The sequence below is a fragment of the Coptis chinensis genome, chromosome 5 (assembly GCF_015680905.1).
Source record: "Coptis chinensis isolate HL-2020 chromosome 5, ASM1568090v1, whole genome shotgun sequence".
Lineage (NCBI taxonomy): Eukaryota > Viridiplantae > Streptophyta > Magnoliopsida > Ranunculales > Ranunculaceae > Coptis > Coptis chinensis.
In genome coordinates this window covers 11,532,257-11,550,683 of record NC_141460.1, presented here as the reverse complement: position 1 = coordinate 11,550,683, position 18,427 = coordinate 11,532,257, and the positions used below count along the sequence as shown (strand labels likewise).

Genomic DNA, 18,427 nt, shown 5'->3' with positions numbered 1-18,427 from the left:
TGCTATCGACAGAAATGTTGATATCAGGCATATCGTCAAAAGCCCTGATATCAGAAACCGAGGCAGATATCAAGCATAAAAAGTCCTGAGATTGACAGAAATGTTAATAGCAGACATATTGTCAAAAGTCCTGATATCAAGAACAGTGGCAAATATCAGGCATAAAAAGTCCTGAGACCAATAGAAATGTTGGTATCAGGCATGTTGTCAAAATCCAAGACAAAGCAAAAGAACAAAGGATTATAATATGATATGCAAGCGACGATGCATGAAGGATCATTCAAACAATAAAGGTACGTCGTTATGCTTTGTTTTTCTATTCTAGCAATAACTACTTGGTTCAAAGCATATCAAAAGGTATATTTTCAGATGATACAAGTCAAAGTATTGCTGATACTCTCTTTTTGTTGATGGTATCAAAAATATGGTTTTTCTTTTGATACAAGTCTAAGTATCGCTGATACTCTCTTTTTGTTGAGGGTATCAAAAATATGATTTTCTTATGATATTAGTATCAGTATTAGCGATACTCTTTTTTTGTTGAGGGTATCGAAAATATGGTTTTCTTTTGATACAAGTTTAAGTATCGCTGATACTCTCTTTTTGTTGAGGGTATCGAAAATATGATTTTCTTATGATATTAGTATCAATATCAGCGATACTCTTTTTTTGTTGAGGGTATCGAAAATATGGTTTTTCTGTTGATACAAGTCTAAGTATCACTGATACTCTCTTTTTGTTGAGGGTATCGAAAATATGGTTTTCTTATGATATTAGTATCAGTATCAGCGATACTCTCTTTTTGTTGAGGGTATCAAAAATATGGTTTTTCTTTTGATATAAGTCTAAGTATCGCTGATATTCTCTTTTTGTGGAGGGTATCGAAAATATGATTTTCTTATGATATTAGTATAAGTATCAGCGATACTCTCTTTTTGTTGAGGGTATCGAAAATATGGTTTTCTTTTGATACAAGTCTAAGTATCGCTGATACTCTCTTTTTGTTGAGGGAATCGAAAATATGATTTTCTTATGATATTAGTATCAGTATTAGCGATACTCTCGTTTTGTTGAGGGTATCGAAAATATGGTTTTTCTTTTGATACAAGCCTAAGTATCGCTGATACTCTCTTTTTGTTGAAGCTATCGAAAATATGATTTCTTATGATATTAGTATAAGTATCAACAATACTCTCTTTTTGTTGAGGGTATAAAAAATATGGTTTTCTTTTGATACAAGTTTAAGTATCGCTGATACTCTCTTTTTGTTGAGGGTATCGAAAATATAATTTCTTATAATATTAGTATAAGTATCAGCGATACTCTCTTTTTGTTGAGGGTATCGAAAATATGGTTTTCTTTTGATACAAGTCTAAGTATCAGTGATACTCAAGTTCGATGAAGGACATTGAGAAGTTCACGCAAGTTTTTTTCGTTGATATATTCTTGGGAATTGAGAAATTGAAAGAATCATAATTGAAGCACTCAGAAACAATCAGAAACATAAGGGACAAAAGTTACTAATAAAGAAAGACAAAGATTGTAGCAATATTACAAAACCAGAAAAAGATTGTAGCAAAATTGGTGCAGCTTTAAGAGGGAGGGGTACTAAAGAGACCATCTATCTCAGCAAATTCATCATTTTGGGTGACATCAGCACAAACGCGAGAAGCTGCAGTGGTTGGTACATCAGGATTGATAGGAGGCACAGATACGGGGTCCTGGGCAACAACATCAAAGGGAGTGACTCCATGGGCTATAAGAACATCATAAGGGATATAAGGTCTAAAGGCTATCAATTGTTCACCTAGAATATTCAAAGTATCGATGACTTCATTAAATTCACCATCAGAAGCGTCCTTGTACTTCGCCTCTTCTATAGCGAAGTTGTCAGTGACTTACTTGAGAGTTTCTGCATGTTCAGCAATTTTTTGCTGTATAACTTTCTCAGCAGTTTCAGCATTAACTTTCAAATCGGTCTTCAGTTGATTATTCTCGGTTTTTAACTGAGTATTTTCTCTTCTCAAGCTAGTTACTTCTCGAGTTAGCTTATAAGTTCTTTTTTCTCGAGCATCAATGGTTTTTTGGAAATGACCGATATCCAAATCTTGTGAATAGTGGAGATCAAATTGATCCCGGGCATTTACCTTAGCCTACGAAAAATATGGGAACATATAAGCAGACAGGAAAAGTTGGGTTAAGCAATATAAGGAAAAATAAGTATGAGTACCTTTTCAAGGAAGTCGCAAAATTTGTCAAGCGATCAACAGAAGACACTTTGCGCACCGCGAGTTTATCCATAGGAAGAACGCAATTAGTAGAGAGTGTAATACCTAAATCCTCAGGAGGATCTTCACCGAAGAGCGATGCAGTTAAAGGGACATCCTGTTCATTAATTAAACGAAAGACAGGACTAAAGATGGTACTAGGATCAGCAGAAGGAACATATTCAAGATTATGGCCAGGAGCAAGACCACTCTCTCCCAATTAGTTTTGTGTTTCTTGGAACTAGTCTGACTAGGATTATTTTGGGAGGAAGAAGCAGATTTATCTCGGGAAGCAACAGCTGGGTTGACCTTAGCAGGAGCTGTTGGAATCTCAGAGGGAGGGACAGATTGCTTATCTTTAGGAGCTTGAGCCGATACAGGTTCAGAAGCTTTCTGTTTGTTCTTATCAGGTAAAAGGCGACCAACATTGGGATTCACGGACTCTCGAGCCATATCTGTATACAACAAAAGATGTTGATCAAATATATTTTGTAAAATGGGATATTCATAAAAGTTAGAAACTTCCTTTTTAATTTGGGGAAAAAGAGTTGGAGTCATGGCAAGATTGTTATCTAAGTAAGTCCAAAAGCATGGGGGAAGATGAGAAGGCAATTCATGCAAAGCAAAGGAAGACATAAGGAAAGAAGGGTCATTTATGGGATTTTTCAAGGGGGATTGAGTTGAAGTTGGAGACTGACCCATATTCTGAAGAGCCCAACTCTTAAGAACAAAAAGAGGCTCACGATAGTTTTTTATATCAGGAAGGGGAACATTGACTTTGGAGTTCCCATCTGCATCAGCCCCAGTACGCGCATTGATTTCTTCTTTGGTCCCTTGCAAAAGTTTGAGTACTCTATCTGAGTTCCCACACGCTTTGTCAAAATGAGGAAGGAAAACTGAAAAAAGGCAGAGAGGTTGGGGTCATAGGGGAATTCCAATATATAAATATCGAAAGTAAATTAAAAGATGGGTATACCTGAAGTATTGAAGACTTGATATTTTAAGGGAGGATTTGCTGGAGTGTCGATACTTTCCCATAGACCCAGAACAACGATAGGATACTGTGTCCATTCTTTATCGCTTTTACGATTCTGATGAAGGATACCCCTAATGTTTTTACGGGTATGTTTTTTGGGATAAAAATATCCGATAGTCTTTTTACAAAATCTATAGTGCATAAGGATATCGGACAATCTAATTCTATCAGCTTCATAGTTTTCGGGGAGAGATGGCTATTGTAATAATTACAGATAAACATTAATCTCCAAAAGTTACCCATACCCTGACCAGGGAAAATGTTCAGATAGTTTAACACTTCACGATCGAGGTTAGTTAGAGGAAGTCTCAAACCAGAGACGATTTGTCCGACAATAACAATAATCTCTTGCTTGGTACCACATTGACATTGGGTGAAGGTTCGGTACCAGCATAATGTTGGAGGTAAAAGGTGGAGGGAATTTGATAGACAGCTTGAACTAAAGCTAAGCTGGATCTTTTGATGAAAAAAAGCGCTAAGTCCATGTCTCCATTGACTCTTATCCTCAATAGTATCGTGCTCAGATTCAGAATCAGTAGCGGCGAAAGGATGACAAGGAACTCCTTCAACGACATAAGATAACTCCCAAGACATATGAGGACGTTTGGTGTTAGCAGAAGTGGAGGCAAAAGCATGGCTATCATGTCTATCAGAAAGGGTGTCGCCACTATCGACGCTAGCATCAGAAATGGTATCCTCACTCGCCATTGAAGGGGCTATAAGCAAAGAGGGGATGATAAAGGTATTTTTTTAGTATCGAAAATTTAATATATATAGCACAACATTAATATAGTGTTAGATTATCGGATAATGCGAGATATAAGGTTGGCATATCGAAAATAGCGATATAACAATTTCCATATCGATATATCCGATAGTCATAACAGTAAGAAGAAAAATAAATGCTTAATGCATCTTATGAAAAAGAAGGTGCAAACTTTTACATAATTAAGAGTTTAATATAGTGTTATGTACCATCATATAAGCACGAACACAAATACATAGATAGATTTGGAAAATTTGAATTCCAAAAAACTAATTTTAAAACTCTCAAACTGTCGTTTCATATTCTTGCAAAATAAGTATATATCAATGCTGGTTCTAGATAAGTTAACCAAGTGCAGGGAAAAAGAAGCATACCTGGATGAATGTAAGAAAGAGTTTCTTCTTTGAAGAACAAGCCAGAATGCGGGAAGAATGAAAAGCGAAAACACTTGGAGTGGGAAAGAAGTGTCTCTAAGAAGCAAGGGAAACGAAACGGTTGATTTTTTTTAATTTTATTATTCAAAGAAATGGATCAGGTGGTTATATGGACCCAAATAAAACCATTTCTCGAAAAATTGAAATTCCGAGCGAGATTTCAAATTTTCGAGAGGGGGCAATGTAGTAGGCAAATATCGCGCCCTTAAATATGTTAGCTGATATTTCGAAACTTGAGATATCGACATAAAAGTCAATATCTCGATATATTTCGAGGTTATGTTTAAATGTTTGCAAGAATGAAGCGGGAAATGAAAGAAGAAAGAAAAAGACTGGTGCCAAAAACGGATTGGGGCAAGGCTAATCAAGGAAACTATATAAAGACTGGATGAAGAAGAAAGATATTCATTCAATCATTCTGGAAAAAATTCATTATAACAAGAGAGAGAAATAGTGGATCATAGCGATTGTAAACTTTCTATCTCTAAATCAATAAAAACCTTTAATTCAATTCCATTCAGTCTATCATTCATCTATCAATATTGTGCAACCTAAGAACATTCAAAGATAGAAGTTCTTGGTAAACACAGTAACGTTCACTTTTTTTTAATTCTGTGATTACTGGTCACCCCTGGTTATAATTAAGCTTTTTTTTTCCCCCGCTAAGGATAATATACTTTTAAAACAAATTAAAAATAGGTTATCTCTTTGATGTTGGTGTATGCCCAAAAGCACACGTAGAGGTATGATAGATAATGAGTTTCCCCGACCTCGATCACAATTAATGAGTGGCTAGATTTCTAATTGAAGCAAGCCAAGCTATGTACCTTGAGATGACATTTAACAGTGTTAAACATGCTAGCGATTATTATAATGGGAATAACTGTTGAATTTCGACTGTCTTATGCAATATTATCTGTTCTTGTTCTAGTATTGATACCAATTCATCTTAATATTTTCATAGCTAAGATGTCTGCCTATAGCGATTTAGTGCGACTCTAAACTCTAGGTAGAGAACTTATGAAGTATACTGTAAAAGTCATGAGCTCATGCCAAGCCAGCCAGAACAGATACATAAATCACTATACAAAGACGCAGACCACAACAACTGAGCCATTTTCACTAAAATTGCCACCTTTGTACCCGTGGCCCTTTGACCCGTCTTTGACTACACAAAGTACGGTTGTTCACTTGTTCTGGATCGCCTCGAAGTGGTGCAATTTAAAAAGAAAGGGTTAACGAATATTACTCCTAGATGGGCCAATTAGGATTTCTCCCCAATACACACAAAAAAAACATGGTCAATCCAAATTGACTTTTTTTTTGTGTGTACTTAGGAAAAGACTCTAATTTCCCCATCTGGTAAGGAGGGAATTCTAATTGGCTCACCTAGCAGGAGGTAATACTAGTTAACCCTAAAAGAAACAAAAGCGTCTTTGACAAAATAAAAAACATTGCATACTACAATTATATATTCATATCAGCATCTTCAACATAACCAATAGAAATATATCATTCCACCATTAAGGCACCAGTCAGGAATTTCATAGAAGGGAGAGAATAATTATTACTCCAAGTGATTCTATGTAACTTCCTTAAATTTAGTACTTAAATGTAAAGGGAATCAACAAACTCAACACACAAGATTTCCATTTGTAAACGATGACCTACGGAGTAGATAGGCGAATTCAATTTAGTAATAGAGTGAAGAATAAGGGGGCAAAAAGAGAGTCGGACAGGCGTACAATGTAGGGCAAGATGAGCAATATATGAAGGAGGGTTAATCCCCTCCCCCAACCCCAATATGTGAATCACCAAGAACCAAGTTGGACTCATAGAGTAAACAAGACGGTAGTAAATGTGCAAACTTGCATCTAAGCCCAAACTGATGGCTGTGATGTGCCATTATAAGAAAGGACTCTTGACCACCGAAACCCAGGAAAAAATCACTAGGGAAATAATAGTGATGTGAGGAACAGGAGAAAAGTTGGAGTTACATTGTAAAAACAAATACTGGAAATATATCGAAGGAAACTATATCGAAAGCTACCAATAACTCTTAGCTTTCATAAGTGTTACCCCCACCTACATGGCAAACGTCCATTAGTAGGGGTCTCTATTTTATTCATTTAATCGACAGGGCTAAAGCCCAATTTGTAATACCATGGATCAATGTACAGGCCCATTAACTCATGTGTCTAAGGCTGAACCTTAGCTACATGACTTGCCACTAATGTACATTGATTTATGTCCAGATTCATTTCTTATCAAAGAGATAATTATCAGTTGAGAGTTATAGTCTATCACAATTACTTGAGCTACAAGGACTCTCTACTCTACCTATATAAATACCAAACTGTTTTTCATAAGGAACTACGTGGAAACTTGATCCCTAGAGAATAGATCTTGGGTACGTAGGCAGCTATTATTTGGTTCAGTTTCATCTCCCCCAACATCAAATTCCTTTGTTTCTTAGTGCGTTCTTTACCATTGCTCTCGTTGTGTTGAAGCAGTTCTTTACTGCCGAAACATAATTGGCGCCGTCTGTGGGGAATTTAGAATTCATTATCACGTGAAACAATTAAGATGGTAAGCACAAGAAGCAGACCAAATAGTCGACATATTCCTCCTGCTAATAGGACTCGCAACCCTCGAAATTCAAATCGGCCAATGCAAGAACCGTTGAACAATCAAGTTGCTCCTAGTGGTAGGATCAATTCTCAACATCCAACTGTAGCAGCGCAACCGCCACCGCTTCCGCCACCGCCACCGCAAAAGGCAGTACAACCGCCGGCACCAACCCTAATAGTCTTGCAACAAGAAAACCGACAAGTCAATAATCCTCCATGCGGTCCGCCGTCTGTTCATGTCGATCCTTCAGTTAACATGGATATGGACATGGACATTACTCTCACACCAACTAACGGGAAAGGTGATAGTAACTGCCAATTCACCCCTAATACGGTTGAGCGTGAGTTACGACGAGTCAAAATTTTAAATAGAAACTTGAGAAGGAAGCTGGCAAAGAGGCAAAGGCCGGTGGACGATGCTGCAAATTCAACAACATCAAGGCAACCACGAAGGGACGCAGGCCATTCCAGTGTATGGGACCATCTTGAAGATCCACTTCATCGTCCTCAACAACGTGTTATTTCTCAAACACAATCAACCAGTGCATACTCTAAGAGTAATGACCCTATTACCCGTACTTATGGGGAGAATCGGATTGGTAGGGATAACTACTACTCTTGACATGTCCGATCTCAAATGGAAGATTTACCTCTGAGAAGCAATTTCAGGGAAGACCGCCATCCGAGATATGTTCGACATGACTAGGAAGGCGGGCATCCCAGACAAGAGCAACAAAACATGGAGAAGTGGTATAATTATACCGACCACCGCCAAAGGGTGACTACCGCCTAGACAGGTTGGATTGGAGGGATAGACAAAGACAATCACCGGTCGGAGTGCTGATCGTCGCGCATCACCAAAGATCTCTAACTCCAATAAGAGATAATGGAAGGTATCCTTCTCCACATGGGCACGACCGGGGGTGTCCAGTTGTTCAAGCCAATACTTTTACTCTAACAGAACAATAGTTGAAAGAGTTGATTGCAAAAGAACTTAACGATAGAGAGTCAAGGGATGTAAGAATGAAAAACTTGACAGTCAATGATGACGTACTTGATAAGTTTTCGCTTGACATTCAGGAAGCTTACCACCATCCCGACTTCAAACAACCCGATTGTTGAACTTTATGATGAGTCGGAAGGAGGTCCTGGCTTGCATGTTCTATCGTTCAAAAATAAGTTGGTGTTATGGGGTGGAGATGATCCGCTCATGTGTAAGCTCTTTCCATCAACTCTAAAGGGAGAAGTATTACGCTGGTTTAGTGAGTTGCCTTCAAGATCAATTCACCAATACAATGAACTAGAAAATCAGTTTGTTAATCATTTCTGCCACAATTGCAAGACGCCAAAGGATGTCGACTCACTTTTGAACATCAAGCAACAACGTGACGAAAAATTACGTACTTTTGTTACTTGGTTCTGGAAGGCAGCAGCACCACCGCCGCCGCTACCGCAAACGGCGGTACAAATGCCTCCGAAAGAAGGCGTCACGGAAGAAAGTATAAGGAAAACCTTCATCCCATACTGGACCGACCTGACAGGGAAGGCCGACCTCGCAGATTTGAGGAAAATCGCCATCCTAGACAGGTCCGACCAGGCAGGGAAAGAAGGCGTCATGGAAGAAAGTATAAGGAAAACCTTCATCCTAGACTAGACCGACCTGACAGGGAAGGCCAACCTCACAGATTTGAGAAAAATTGTCATCCCAGACAGGTCCGACCAGATAGGGAAAGAAGGTGTCACCGAAGAAAATATAAGGAATCACTACACCATAACAGGCTATTTGCAACGGCAAAAAAGCGTTGCTAATAATTTTCGCAACGCTTTTTAATTTCCAACGCTTAAAAAGCGTTGTAAACAGAAATTTCCAACGGTTATTAACCGTTGCAAACAGAACTTTCCAACGCTTATTATAACTATTTCGTGCACAAATTTAAAACTTTTGCAATGGTTTTTTATTTCACAAACGCTTTTTAAACGTTGGTAATTTGTTAAAAATTTTACCAACGGTTTGTAACCGTTTCAAAGTTGTTAGTTAATTTTAAAAAAAATAATTTAAAATTTGTTTGTAACGGTTATAAACCGTTGCTGATGAGTTGCTAATAAAAAAATAATAATTTCTCATATTTTGTAGCGAGACTAGCTAAACCTACAATAAACAATGAATACAAGAATGAATACAAGAATACAATAAACAATGTTGAAAGTAATAATACATAGGCATAATCACAATCAAATTTTGATGGCAAAGACCTTCGAGCCTGATAACCAAAGAAGTGACAGATAGCAAACTTATTTCCCTTGTACGTCCTTTCTTTCTGTACACATCATCAAAAAAAAATCAAGGTAAAACATAGCTAGTAGAACAGACCATTAACAGGAGCAACATTTTCAAGGCTACCCATCCTTAGGGACCATTCCTTCTATTAATTGTATTGCTCACATAAGACAAATTTTATGCTCACAACAGAATAAGTATAAATCCCGATGGCAGTGAACAATCGCCATAAAAGGCCAAAATGGACAAACGAGAAAAGGGATTAATATCGCAATATAAGACGATTTCACATTACTAAAGCTAGGATATGAATTTCAAATCCTCAAATACATTATTCTTCCCTACTCCGCAAATTGTTAGCCTTGTAAGATTCTCCTTATATGGATATATCAATTGTCAAGTCTGGAACTACCAAGACAAAACCATTTTACTGCAATACTGCTTCTTTTGAAAAAAGATTGAAATTTCTTCAGAAAGAATTGAGCACAACTTTGCTCAGTACACACACTTAAATCTCAGAAGTTGCACATAAGACGGAGAATTCAAGGAAGGTACTCTCCCCAAAATTCAAGTAGCTAAAGAAGAGATGACCTTCTATCATCCATGTGACTAACCGACTAAGGTTGTGGTCAAACTATGAATTTCAAAATACAAATAAACAAAGCAAAGCATTTAAATAAGAACTTTGCGAACCAAAATACAGTAGCAAAACCAATATAAAAATCTTCCAAGAAAACAAAACTATGCCAAAAGAACCTACCAAGCGCTTGTTCATTTCTGTCTCCACCAAATGAGCTAGAAGTTTCTGTCTCAATCTGAAATAGAAACCAAGAGTAAGTCATGATAAATGATAAAATCCTTTTCTCAAAAGCACCTAGCCAGTATCATACCTGTGATAAATGTGCAGAATCATCAGATTAGGGATGAAGCAGCAGCTGGACAACATAAAATATTGATTCAGATGAATATCATTAAGCAGCATTAGACGGAAAGACTCAAACAGAGAGAGAGAGAGAGAGAGAGAGCCTGTTTCTTGATAAAAGGTGGCAAAAATTCAAACAAGGCAGATGCCCAGGGTGAAAGTTGTGAGGAAATGTTGTCAATGTAAAACACCTTGTCTCAGGCAAGCCATGAATTTCCTAGATAGGTGATTACAGTAACCAAAGCATCACCTCAAATTAGTAACTTTTTAACTATGTTTGAAACTAAAAAGAGCAAATTCATTCTTATGGATAGATGCCAATAAGAGCTACATTGACAGATTCGATGGGTGTACTCATTAAGAAATCATGTAGGTTACCTGTAAGAGTGGGTACACTTCAGGAATGCTTTCAATTATCCCCTCAGGCAAAAGGATGACTCCATTATTCTTGTCTGTTAGCATAATCATATAAAAGTGATAAGTTCATTAATAACGGAAAGTTCGAGACAACAGAATAAAAACAATACCACAATGTCTTCATATACGACCTTCTCTTTGCGGTTATTTTAAATCATAGCATAACTGACGGATTTAAATCCTTTGATTTCTAACATAATCAGTGTGCATAAAAATTGCCAATTCTAAAAAAAAATCAGGTCCCCATTTTGATGTTTAAGTCACCTTTTACCTTTTTTCGGATGTAGCCTCTACCCTTATGGTAAATAAGGTTACATTTATCACCGTTTGAGGCTTTGAGCTGCACTTCTTTATTTTTTGAAATTAATAGGTAATTGTAATCACCAAAAGTTACAGACCATTGCCACATATCTTGATAAAGTATAAGGGATTATAATTGGATTCTACTATAATATTGTTTCAATTAGTTATTTAGAAATTGGATAAACTATAATTGAATATAACTTGATCTATATGTGAGGATCAATTAGTTATTTAGAAAGTCAAAGTTTCAATAACTAACAAAGTATAGTAAATAAACAGAGCCTTGATTTCAGACCTTGTTCTGCTCTGGTTTGAACTGCATCACAAATTTGTTTCGTCAGATCAAACAAAGTAAGCTTAGATGAAGCAATCTCCTCCCCAAGGATAACCTGAGGAAAAAGTACAACAAATCAAGTGCCACTTAAAAAAAGTGGAAGCAGTTACACCAAGAATTGTCAATGACAGATGATCTCAGACAAAAGAAGCATACCATATTTGGGTGTGACTGAAGAGTGCACTCCAAAGCAACATGTGATGCCTTCCGACCCATGAGTCTGATAAAATAGTAATACTGGAAGAACAAATTCAAGGTTCAGCCGAGATAGGGTTAAAATTGTGTACGCTTGTATTAAGCCGATTACCTTTTTAGCAGAGAGAGCATCTGTGCAGACATTACTTATGAGCTGGGAATTGACCTGGAAACAAGGCATAGCAGACAATCTCCATTATTTTTCACTGCGTGACTGTCAAGTGTAGTAGTAAAATAGCATAAGGATATAAAATTTGTGTGTGTGTGTGTGTGTTTGTGTGTTGGGGGATGGGATGAGACTAAATTGGCAGTGAACTTTGATTTTATACGTTAGTAAAGGCATGAGACTAAATTGAAAACTTTGTTTTTCTCTTTTGCAACTATACAGTATATTGTTTTATAAAAGGGCTTATAAACTCAGCTAAAAGGTGAGATGTTAGAGCTTTTGCCTTGATTTTCTAGGAAAAACAAACCGAGATAAAAACCACTGAGATAATAGAGTTCTATAAAACCGAGATAATAAGCTACTAAATAATCTCAGAAGTCTGACATCTTATCTAAACCTATTATCTCAGTTTTCTCAATCAAACAGAGATTATATGGAATAAAACCGAGATGAATTGTGATTGAAACCAATTAGTATAGAAGAAAATTGAGATGTTTTTTTATTGAAACCGAGATAATAAAAGTAAACCGTGATAAATTCTTTTCGAAAGGGTGATCACATGTACAACCTTTTATCTCACCTCTTTTTTTGGCCGACATAGTTTGTCATTTTTTTTTTATTTTTTTATTTTTTTTTATTTTAATGTTTTGTTATTGTTATAACAACCTACAAATAGAAACCACTCTCCCGAACAACCACCACATTACCCTTTATATTCATAAACATCAACCAACAAAAGCAACCCAACATAAGTCAATTTCTTTGAAGAATCTCATTTTATTGAATGAACAATGTCAAACATGAACATAACTTCCAAAGAGTACCACTGATCAATCATTGATAATAACTCAAATATATATCAACTAATCTTTGAACTATAGGAAGACATGTTTTTAACCTTTCCATATGGAATACTAAGACACGTCTTGGAAGATCTGCACATCCAGGCGTGTTGAGTATTTAAAGCGGACATGATGTAAGTCAATATCACCTCTCACACTGGCTAGTGTGTCGTCTTCATCATTTCTTGAATCTATCTTTGGTTTACTATCAAGAATGTTGAAAATAGACGCAGTGGAGTCCTTGGCTTTGTTACTTTTCAGCCATTGCATTGGCTTGAGAAATGTTCATGACCCAATGGTCAAAGCAAAGAAAACCTGCAAACAGATGTAGATTAGAACTATATCTAATCGATATGGAAGAAAAACAACAATCAATTAACATTCTACCGTGAAAAATTTATTAAATGTGGATATTTTATCTTTCACAAGACGAGCTCCAATATAGAAAATGGTAGCAATAGTTGAATAGAGAACATAATTCGCAAAAACAAACCTAAACCACTAATGATGCCTAGCTGGTGTTTTCAATAGTCCATAGTCTACAACTCCCAATATGAACTATCATCTAGATGAGGTGCAAGTCTAGGCTTAGTTCTCAGGAGGTAAAACTTACTAGATGAGATATCGCCTAGCTTGGTGGAATCAACTGAAAGTCAAGTACTTGCGGCCTTGCTGGAACCCTCAAAGATGGACCTCTACTATCTTGCCATCTAGGCTTGTTTGTCGTACTTATGTGACTGATCTTACGCGTGACAAAGGCACGAGCATCAAATTGGGATCTCCAAGCGAGCTTTTGGATTTGCAGACCATTCTATTCCTATCTTATTTGCATTCATCACCTACAACTACAATCAGATAAATAATTCGCATGAGCAAGAAGTTAATAGCTAGTTAACCTACACTACCATATAGCGTATTATGAAGGACGAAAAGCATACCTGAATTCACAAGCTAGATCGCTAGGAGACAAAAGGACAACTTGAGAAGGAAAGCTTAATTTATCAGCACCCTTCATTTTATCATCCTACTGCATCCTGGTGTTATAGCTATGCTTCTTGTTGATGCATGCTTAAGTTACATTCTTACGTCATTGAGAATCCATGATTAAAACCTCACACCAAAGGCAATAACAAATCAACAAGAAATGATAATATTGCAGCAATATCATTCAACTTAACACCAAAATAATAAGCCTGCAAAGTTAGAATTTCTCAATTTGATAATACGATAGAGATTTTAGCGATATTGTAATTAGCCATAAATTCCAATCCTTCAGACCAGTATTTCAATAGTTCCAAATCTGTAACTATCAACATGAACTTCGCCTTAACTAAAAGTCTAAAACCCATTGATAAGGAAGCAAACATATTACGTTACGTTAGGTAGGATCAACAGAAAATCATGCATTATACTTATTCGACTTAAAGCAATGATACAATGGTTCCCAGTCCCCAAAACAACAATAAAGAACCGGGGCATCCATATTTACAACCAAAAAAACTTAAAAAGGAGATACCAAAAAAAAAATTTTTGAAAACTAAAACAATCTCGAAAAGCAATATATTCCAGAACATGATACAATGGCCATATATACATCATTTGTAAACTAACTTGTACTAGGAAAATAGGAAGTGTGATTGCTCTTGTCTTTAGGTTAAGGGATCGTGATGATTGCCAACAAACTTGCGGTATCAAACAATGAAGTCATCAACTGCATTTTGCAACACAGAGAACAACAGTGAGGCAGCCCAAACACACCAAGGTAGTGCAAAGTTGTGTGATAGCAATTGCACACTGATCATTCATCTGTGAACAAGTCCGAATGCAACACATGCAACAACAGCAATTTTCCAGCTTACTGCAACAACTCGAAGCTGCCTTTGCAAAGACTTCCCCCGCAAGCTCTGGCAATCGGGATTCCCCGAATCTTGGGAGGAACATTATCAGCCGTTGAAACCAAGTTACCAAAGCCAATCCCCGTTCCTTTCATAAATGTAATCTTGCGATCTTTAGATTCCACAAGTTTCTGTAGGTCAACTTTGTTTAGAATCTTTTGTATATCAATTGATTGCACGGCTCGCTTCCCTCCTACCGTCTGAAGTAAGATCATATGGGTATACTCAGATGGGAAACCAAAATGTACGCTCATTTTTGCAACCTTGTCCTCAAGCTGTTTACTCTGAGAAATCCATGCTTGGGCTGTGAGTAGGTCAATTTGTTTCTTGACAGATACTTTTTCAAGTGGGATATCCTTTGCTCTTTGTACTTTCAAGTCTATATCAAAGTTGCTCATATCTTCTACAGTGCCTCTAGCTTTCAGCAAGTCAGGAAAGTTTCCATGGTATCTTACTAATCTTCATTAGATAATATATACTCCTTGAATTATCAAACCAGGTACTTTGGCTTGCAACTTACCTTGTTGCCATATCGAAAAATAGAGAAACTCATTAATGAAACCGTACCCCCACTACTTGAAGTATTGTCATAACCCCGTGCACATGCTAATTTGATATTAAATGAATCTTGAGAAAGATAAAACTGGTCCCTAGCCTTCTCATATTATTTTCTTCCATATCCCTTCTTTCTCGGTTTTCCTTAGAGGCTAATCCCTCCTTCGTTCCCCAGGGTAAACTCATCAAAGGCCCTTAGATACCAAAAATTTCTAGCAACATCTTGTTGAACAAACTTCTATTAAGAAACTCTATTAACAAAAGAGTGGGCTTCACAAACGCTTATTAACAAACTTGTGTCAAAGTATATTGGCTTAGCCGGACTAATGGTAGCGGTAAGTAAGATACTAGCCGCTATAGTAGCGAGAAACAAACTAAAAAAAATGAAGAAGAAAGCACCTAGAATTAAGAAGCAAACCCGATGTCGATTGAAGGGACCATCAACAAGTCCTTGTTCTTTCTTTCTCAATTGGGCGACATGACAAATTCAGAGTCTAGATCAGACCAGAATTCCCTCGCTGGGCCTCAAGAGAGTGCACAAATCAACACATGTGATCACCCATTCTACTTGAACACGTGTAACAGTAGCTTTAACCAAGTTCAATGGATTCACATCTTCTGTCAATATAGTCCTGATAATGCTAGCCACGATTAGAGCCAACGCCTTACTATAGTTGAAAACCTCTACTCCAAGAGAAATTACCTTCAATTCAAGGACAAAATCAACATCTTCGACCTGCAAAACAACTCCACGCAGTCCTTGCTCAAAGACCTAAAAGACAAAGGAATATAAATGCCTCATAAGGTCCAAATAAATTTATGGTGTAATGCAAGGACTAGTTATAGTCTATTTGCCAGTCTAGGCAATACTAAGCTCCCCTGGGCACGAGGCAAAATGGGTAAGCTAGAGCCCAGGTGCAGTTTGACTGCATACTGTTGAAATAACATTATTTTAGAAACTTAACAAGTTTCAGGCAGTTTACCCTCAAAGTGCTTTTCTTAATTCATATTTTGTAGTAAATAAAAAAATTACCTCAATAAGTACCTGTGCTTCAGACGGGGTTTTTGATATGGAAAACACTGCCTTCTGAGTATCTTGGAGTGCTGCAATGATAGTGAAAGAGGAAGCTCAAAATGTGAGTAGAGAATAATTAAAATGCTACATCCAAAGTCTCCAATCAATAGAAAAGAAAAACCGTACCTTGAAGCCTTATGAAGGAGATGAAGTACACTGATCCAAGAGAGGAAGAGATGCGTCCACACTCCACCTTCAAATACCAACGAATTAATTAGAACTCTGATTAGGTCACAAAGTTGGGATGGAATTTCATTTCGTTAGGTTGAAGAAGAATAGTTACGACCTAGGGCTTTTGAGAAGGGACTAAATTCGTTCGTTCTTCCAATTTTAAAAAATCGGTGCTTGCAATTATAAAAATCGGTACTTACCTTGTTAAGCTCGAGAGTGGAGAAGTGAGATACTTGGGAGGCTGGGAGCACAACGGGGCGCGCGGTTGCCATCCTGAGTTCGTGCGAGAGAGTGTGAAGAGGGCGGTTGCCATTATCTAATCGTGTCCTCTTTTTTGCGATTTCTGTTTTCTATTTTGCCTATCTATTCCGAGATATTTGGTTTAAGATTAATTATATCGGTTAAGTGCCGAGATATTTGGTATAATTTCAATTATTTCAATTGAGTGCGAGATAACTGAAATTTCCTATTATATCAGTGCTACACCATGCGAGATAATTATATTTTGGTTTATCTCGGATATGTAAGAATCGAGATAACATATTTCAACTCATAGATAATAACTAGTTTATGGGACATATTATCTCGGTCATCAACATAACTAAGATAAGGATAATTTTAGAACCAAGATAAAAACCCTTTTTTTTAGTAGTTTTCTCAAATGGGCTCTGCATTACACATACATGAAATGTGAAATATCAAAATGGTAAATCCCAATTCAATTCATGGTCTGCACTCAACGCTTACCATGTAAATCTAGCATACTGATGTTTAAAGATTTCTTCGACTTAACTGCCACACAAACTTATCGCAGACCACCATTGCGGGTATTTGAACGATTGATCCTTCATACCTATAATTACATAACAGATATGAAGAGGAAATCAATAATGATATTTAAAAAAAATTCAAAAAGAAAGCACAAATTCTACACGAGAGGCAAAGTCAAGTCTTACAAAGCAACCAAGAGAAAAGCGGGTTATGCAGATAACAATAGCACCTTCACCAGCTACTTTTGATGTATTTACACACCTAGCACTGAAGAAGCTCTCATGTATTGATGTCACCATATCTGTCATCAAGCCAACCCCACAAAGTCATTATCAGGGTAGAACACTTTCACAACACATTCCATCCACACTCCTAATCATTGTAATGCAGGAGATTTCCCAACAGTTTTAAAAATACCGTAATATTAACTGCTCCACTATTTTGTACAAAAACATAAGTGTAAGTTGAAGTGGTATAATATCGACTCTGGAAGAATGTAGAACAATGCAACTGGACTTACATTGATTAGAGCCAATAACAAAACACTCCCCTGGAAGATTGTTCCGTTTAACGTAGTCAAGAAACGAGACCAACTCCACAGGCTTTCCAATTATCCCTCGTTGCTCTGCTCTACCCAACATAAAAATTAAACATTTAAGAATGACAAACACAAAAATGGGTTCAAATAATGTAATAAGGTTTACTTACATGATTGAAAGCAGGCGAGAAGGACCAGTTGGGTCATAGTTAAGTAGCATAACAACTTTTAATGGTTCACCTGCATCAAAACTATTTTTAGACAAGTTAAAAATGCTCAAGGAAAATTATATAGTGATGATGATCATCATGAAATTACCAGAAGACCCAATATTGTGAGATGCCCATTTCTCCCAAGCTTTGTGTGTGAAACCCAACTCCATTTTTTTCGCCAAGGTTATGTCAAGTTTCTTATCCTTTGTTTTCGGTTCATATTGAGCGGTAGTAGTGAGAGAAGAGAAGGGAGTAGAAGAGAGAGGGTAGCGGCAGTGAGCGGTAGTAGTGAGAGAAGAGAAGGGAGTGGAGAGGAGAGAAAGAGATCGAGGTTATGTTTTATGTTTTGACGAAATAATGAGCGCGATTTCATTTTGTTTCCCTCTTTCGCCAAAATTTCAAGTTTCTAACGCATAACCTACGGTTTGCTCTAATTTGAAAGCATTAGAAATTAATTCTTGAAATTCCTCCGAATTAAAGCAACACCTATCAACATTCGCAACGCTTATATAGCGTATGCAACTTACCAACGCTAAAAAAGTGTTGCAAACCAAAAAAGGTGCGTGTTGCAAATAGCCTGTTATGGTGTAGTGAATACCAATATCCCAAACGAGACTGAC

The 18,427-nt window shown here is 37.0% G+C and overlaps 2 protein-coding genes and 2 long non-coding RNA genes across 5 annotated transcripts; all 4 read right to left on the bottom strand.

Annotated features, from left to right (window-relative positions):
- Window positions 1–9,261: 9,261 nt before the first annotated feature.
- LOC147496676 (uncharacterized) lies at window positions 9,262–10,415 on the bottom strand. Its single transcript, XR_015197101.1, has 3 exons — window positions 10,302–10,415; window positions 10,172–10,226; window positions 9,262–9,451 (listed from the first exon to the last, which is right to left on the bottom strand). It is a non-coding gene; the product is annotated as an uncharacterized LOC147496676 (long non-coding RNA).
- A 268-nt stretch (window positions 10,416–10,683) lies between these two features.
- On the bottom strand, window positions 10,684–17,111 carry LOC147496674 (pyrophosphate--fructose 6-phosphate 1-phosphotransferase subunit alpha-like). Of its 2 annotated transcripts, XM_086562474.1 has the most exons (5): window positions 17,034–17,111; window positions 11,695–11,748; window positions 11,544–11,624; window positions 11,349–11,442; window positions 10,684–10,785 (listed from the first exon to the last, which is right to left on the bottom strand). In XM_086562474.1, the coding sequence occupies exons 1-5, from the start codon at window positions 17,034–17,036 to the stop codon at window positions 10,691–10,693; spliced, it is 327 nt and encodes a 108-aa protein (XP_086418600.1). In that variant the 5' UTR covers window positions 17,037–17,111; the 3' UTR covers window positions 10,684–10,690. The 2 variants fall into 2 exon arrangements, with proteins under 2 accessions (XP_086418600.1, XP_086418599.1); XM_086562473.1 differs by lacking the exon at window positions 17,034–17,111 and having other exon boundaries at window positions 11,695–11,850.
- Window positions 15,527–16,169, bottom strand: LOC147496675 (uncharacterized). The gene is made up of 3 exons (XR_015195193.1): window positions 16,074–16,169; window positions 15,744–15,812; window positions 15,527–15,672 (listed from the first exon to the last, which is right to left on the bottom strand). It is a non-coding gene; the product is annotated as an uncharacterized LOC147496675 (long non-coding RNA).
- Window positions 17,112–17,133: 22 nt separating the features above from the next.
- Window positions 17,134–18,175, bottom strand: LOC147496673 (uncharacterized). The gene is made up of 5 exons (XM_086562632.1): window positions 17,914–18,175; window positions 17,766–17,835; window positions 17,578–17,687; window positions 17,243–17,358; window positions 17,134–17,139 (listed from the first exon to the last, which is right to left on the bottom strand). Exons 1-5 carry the CDS (start codon window positions 17,975–17,977, stop codon window positions 17,134–17,136), a joined length of 366 nt encoding a protein of 121 aa, XP_086418758.1. The 5' UTR covers window positions 17,978–18,175.
- Window positions 18,176–18,427: the final 252 nt, after the last annotated feature.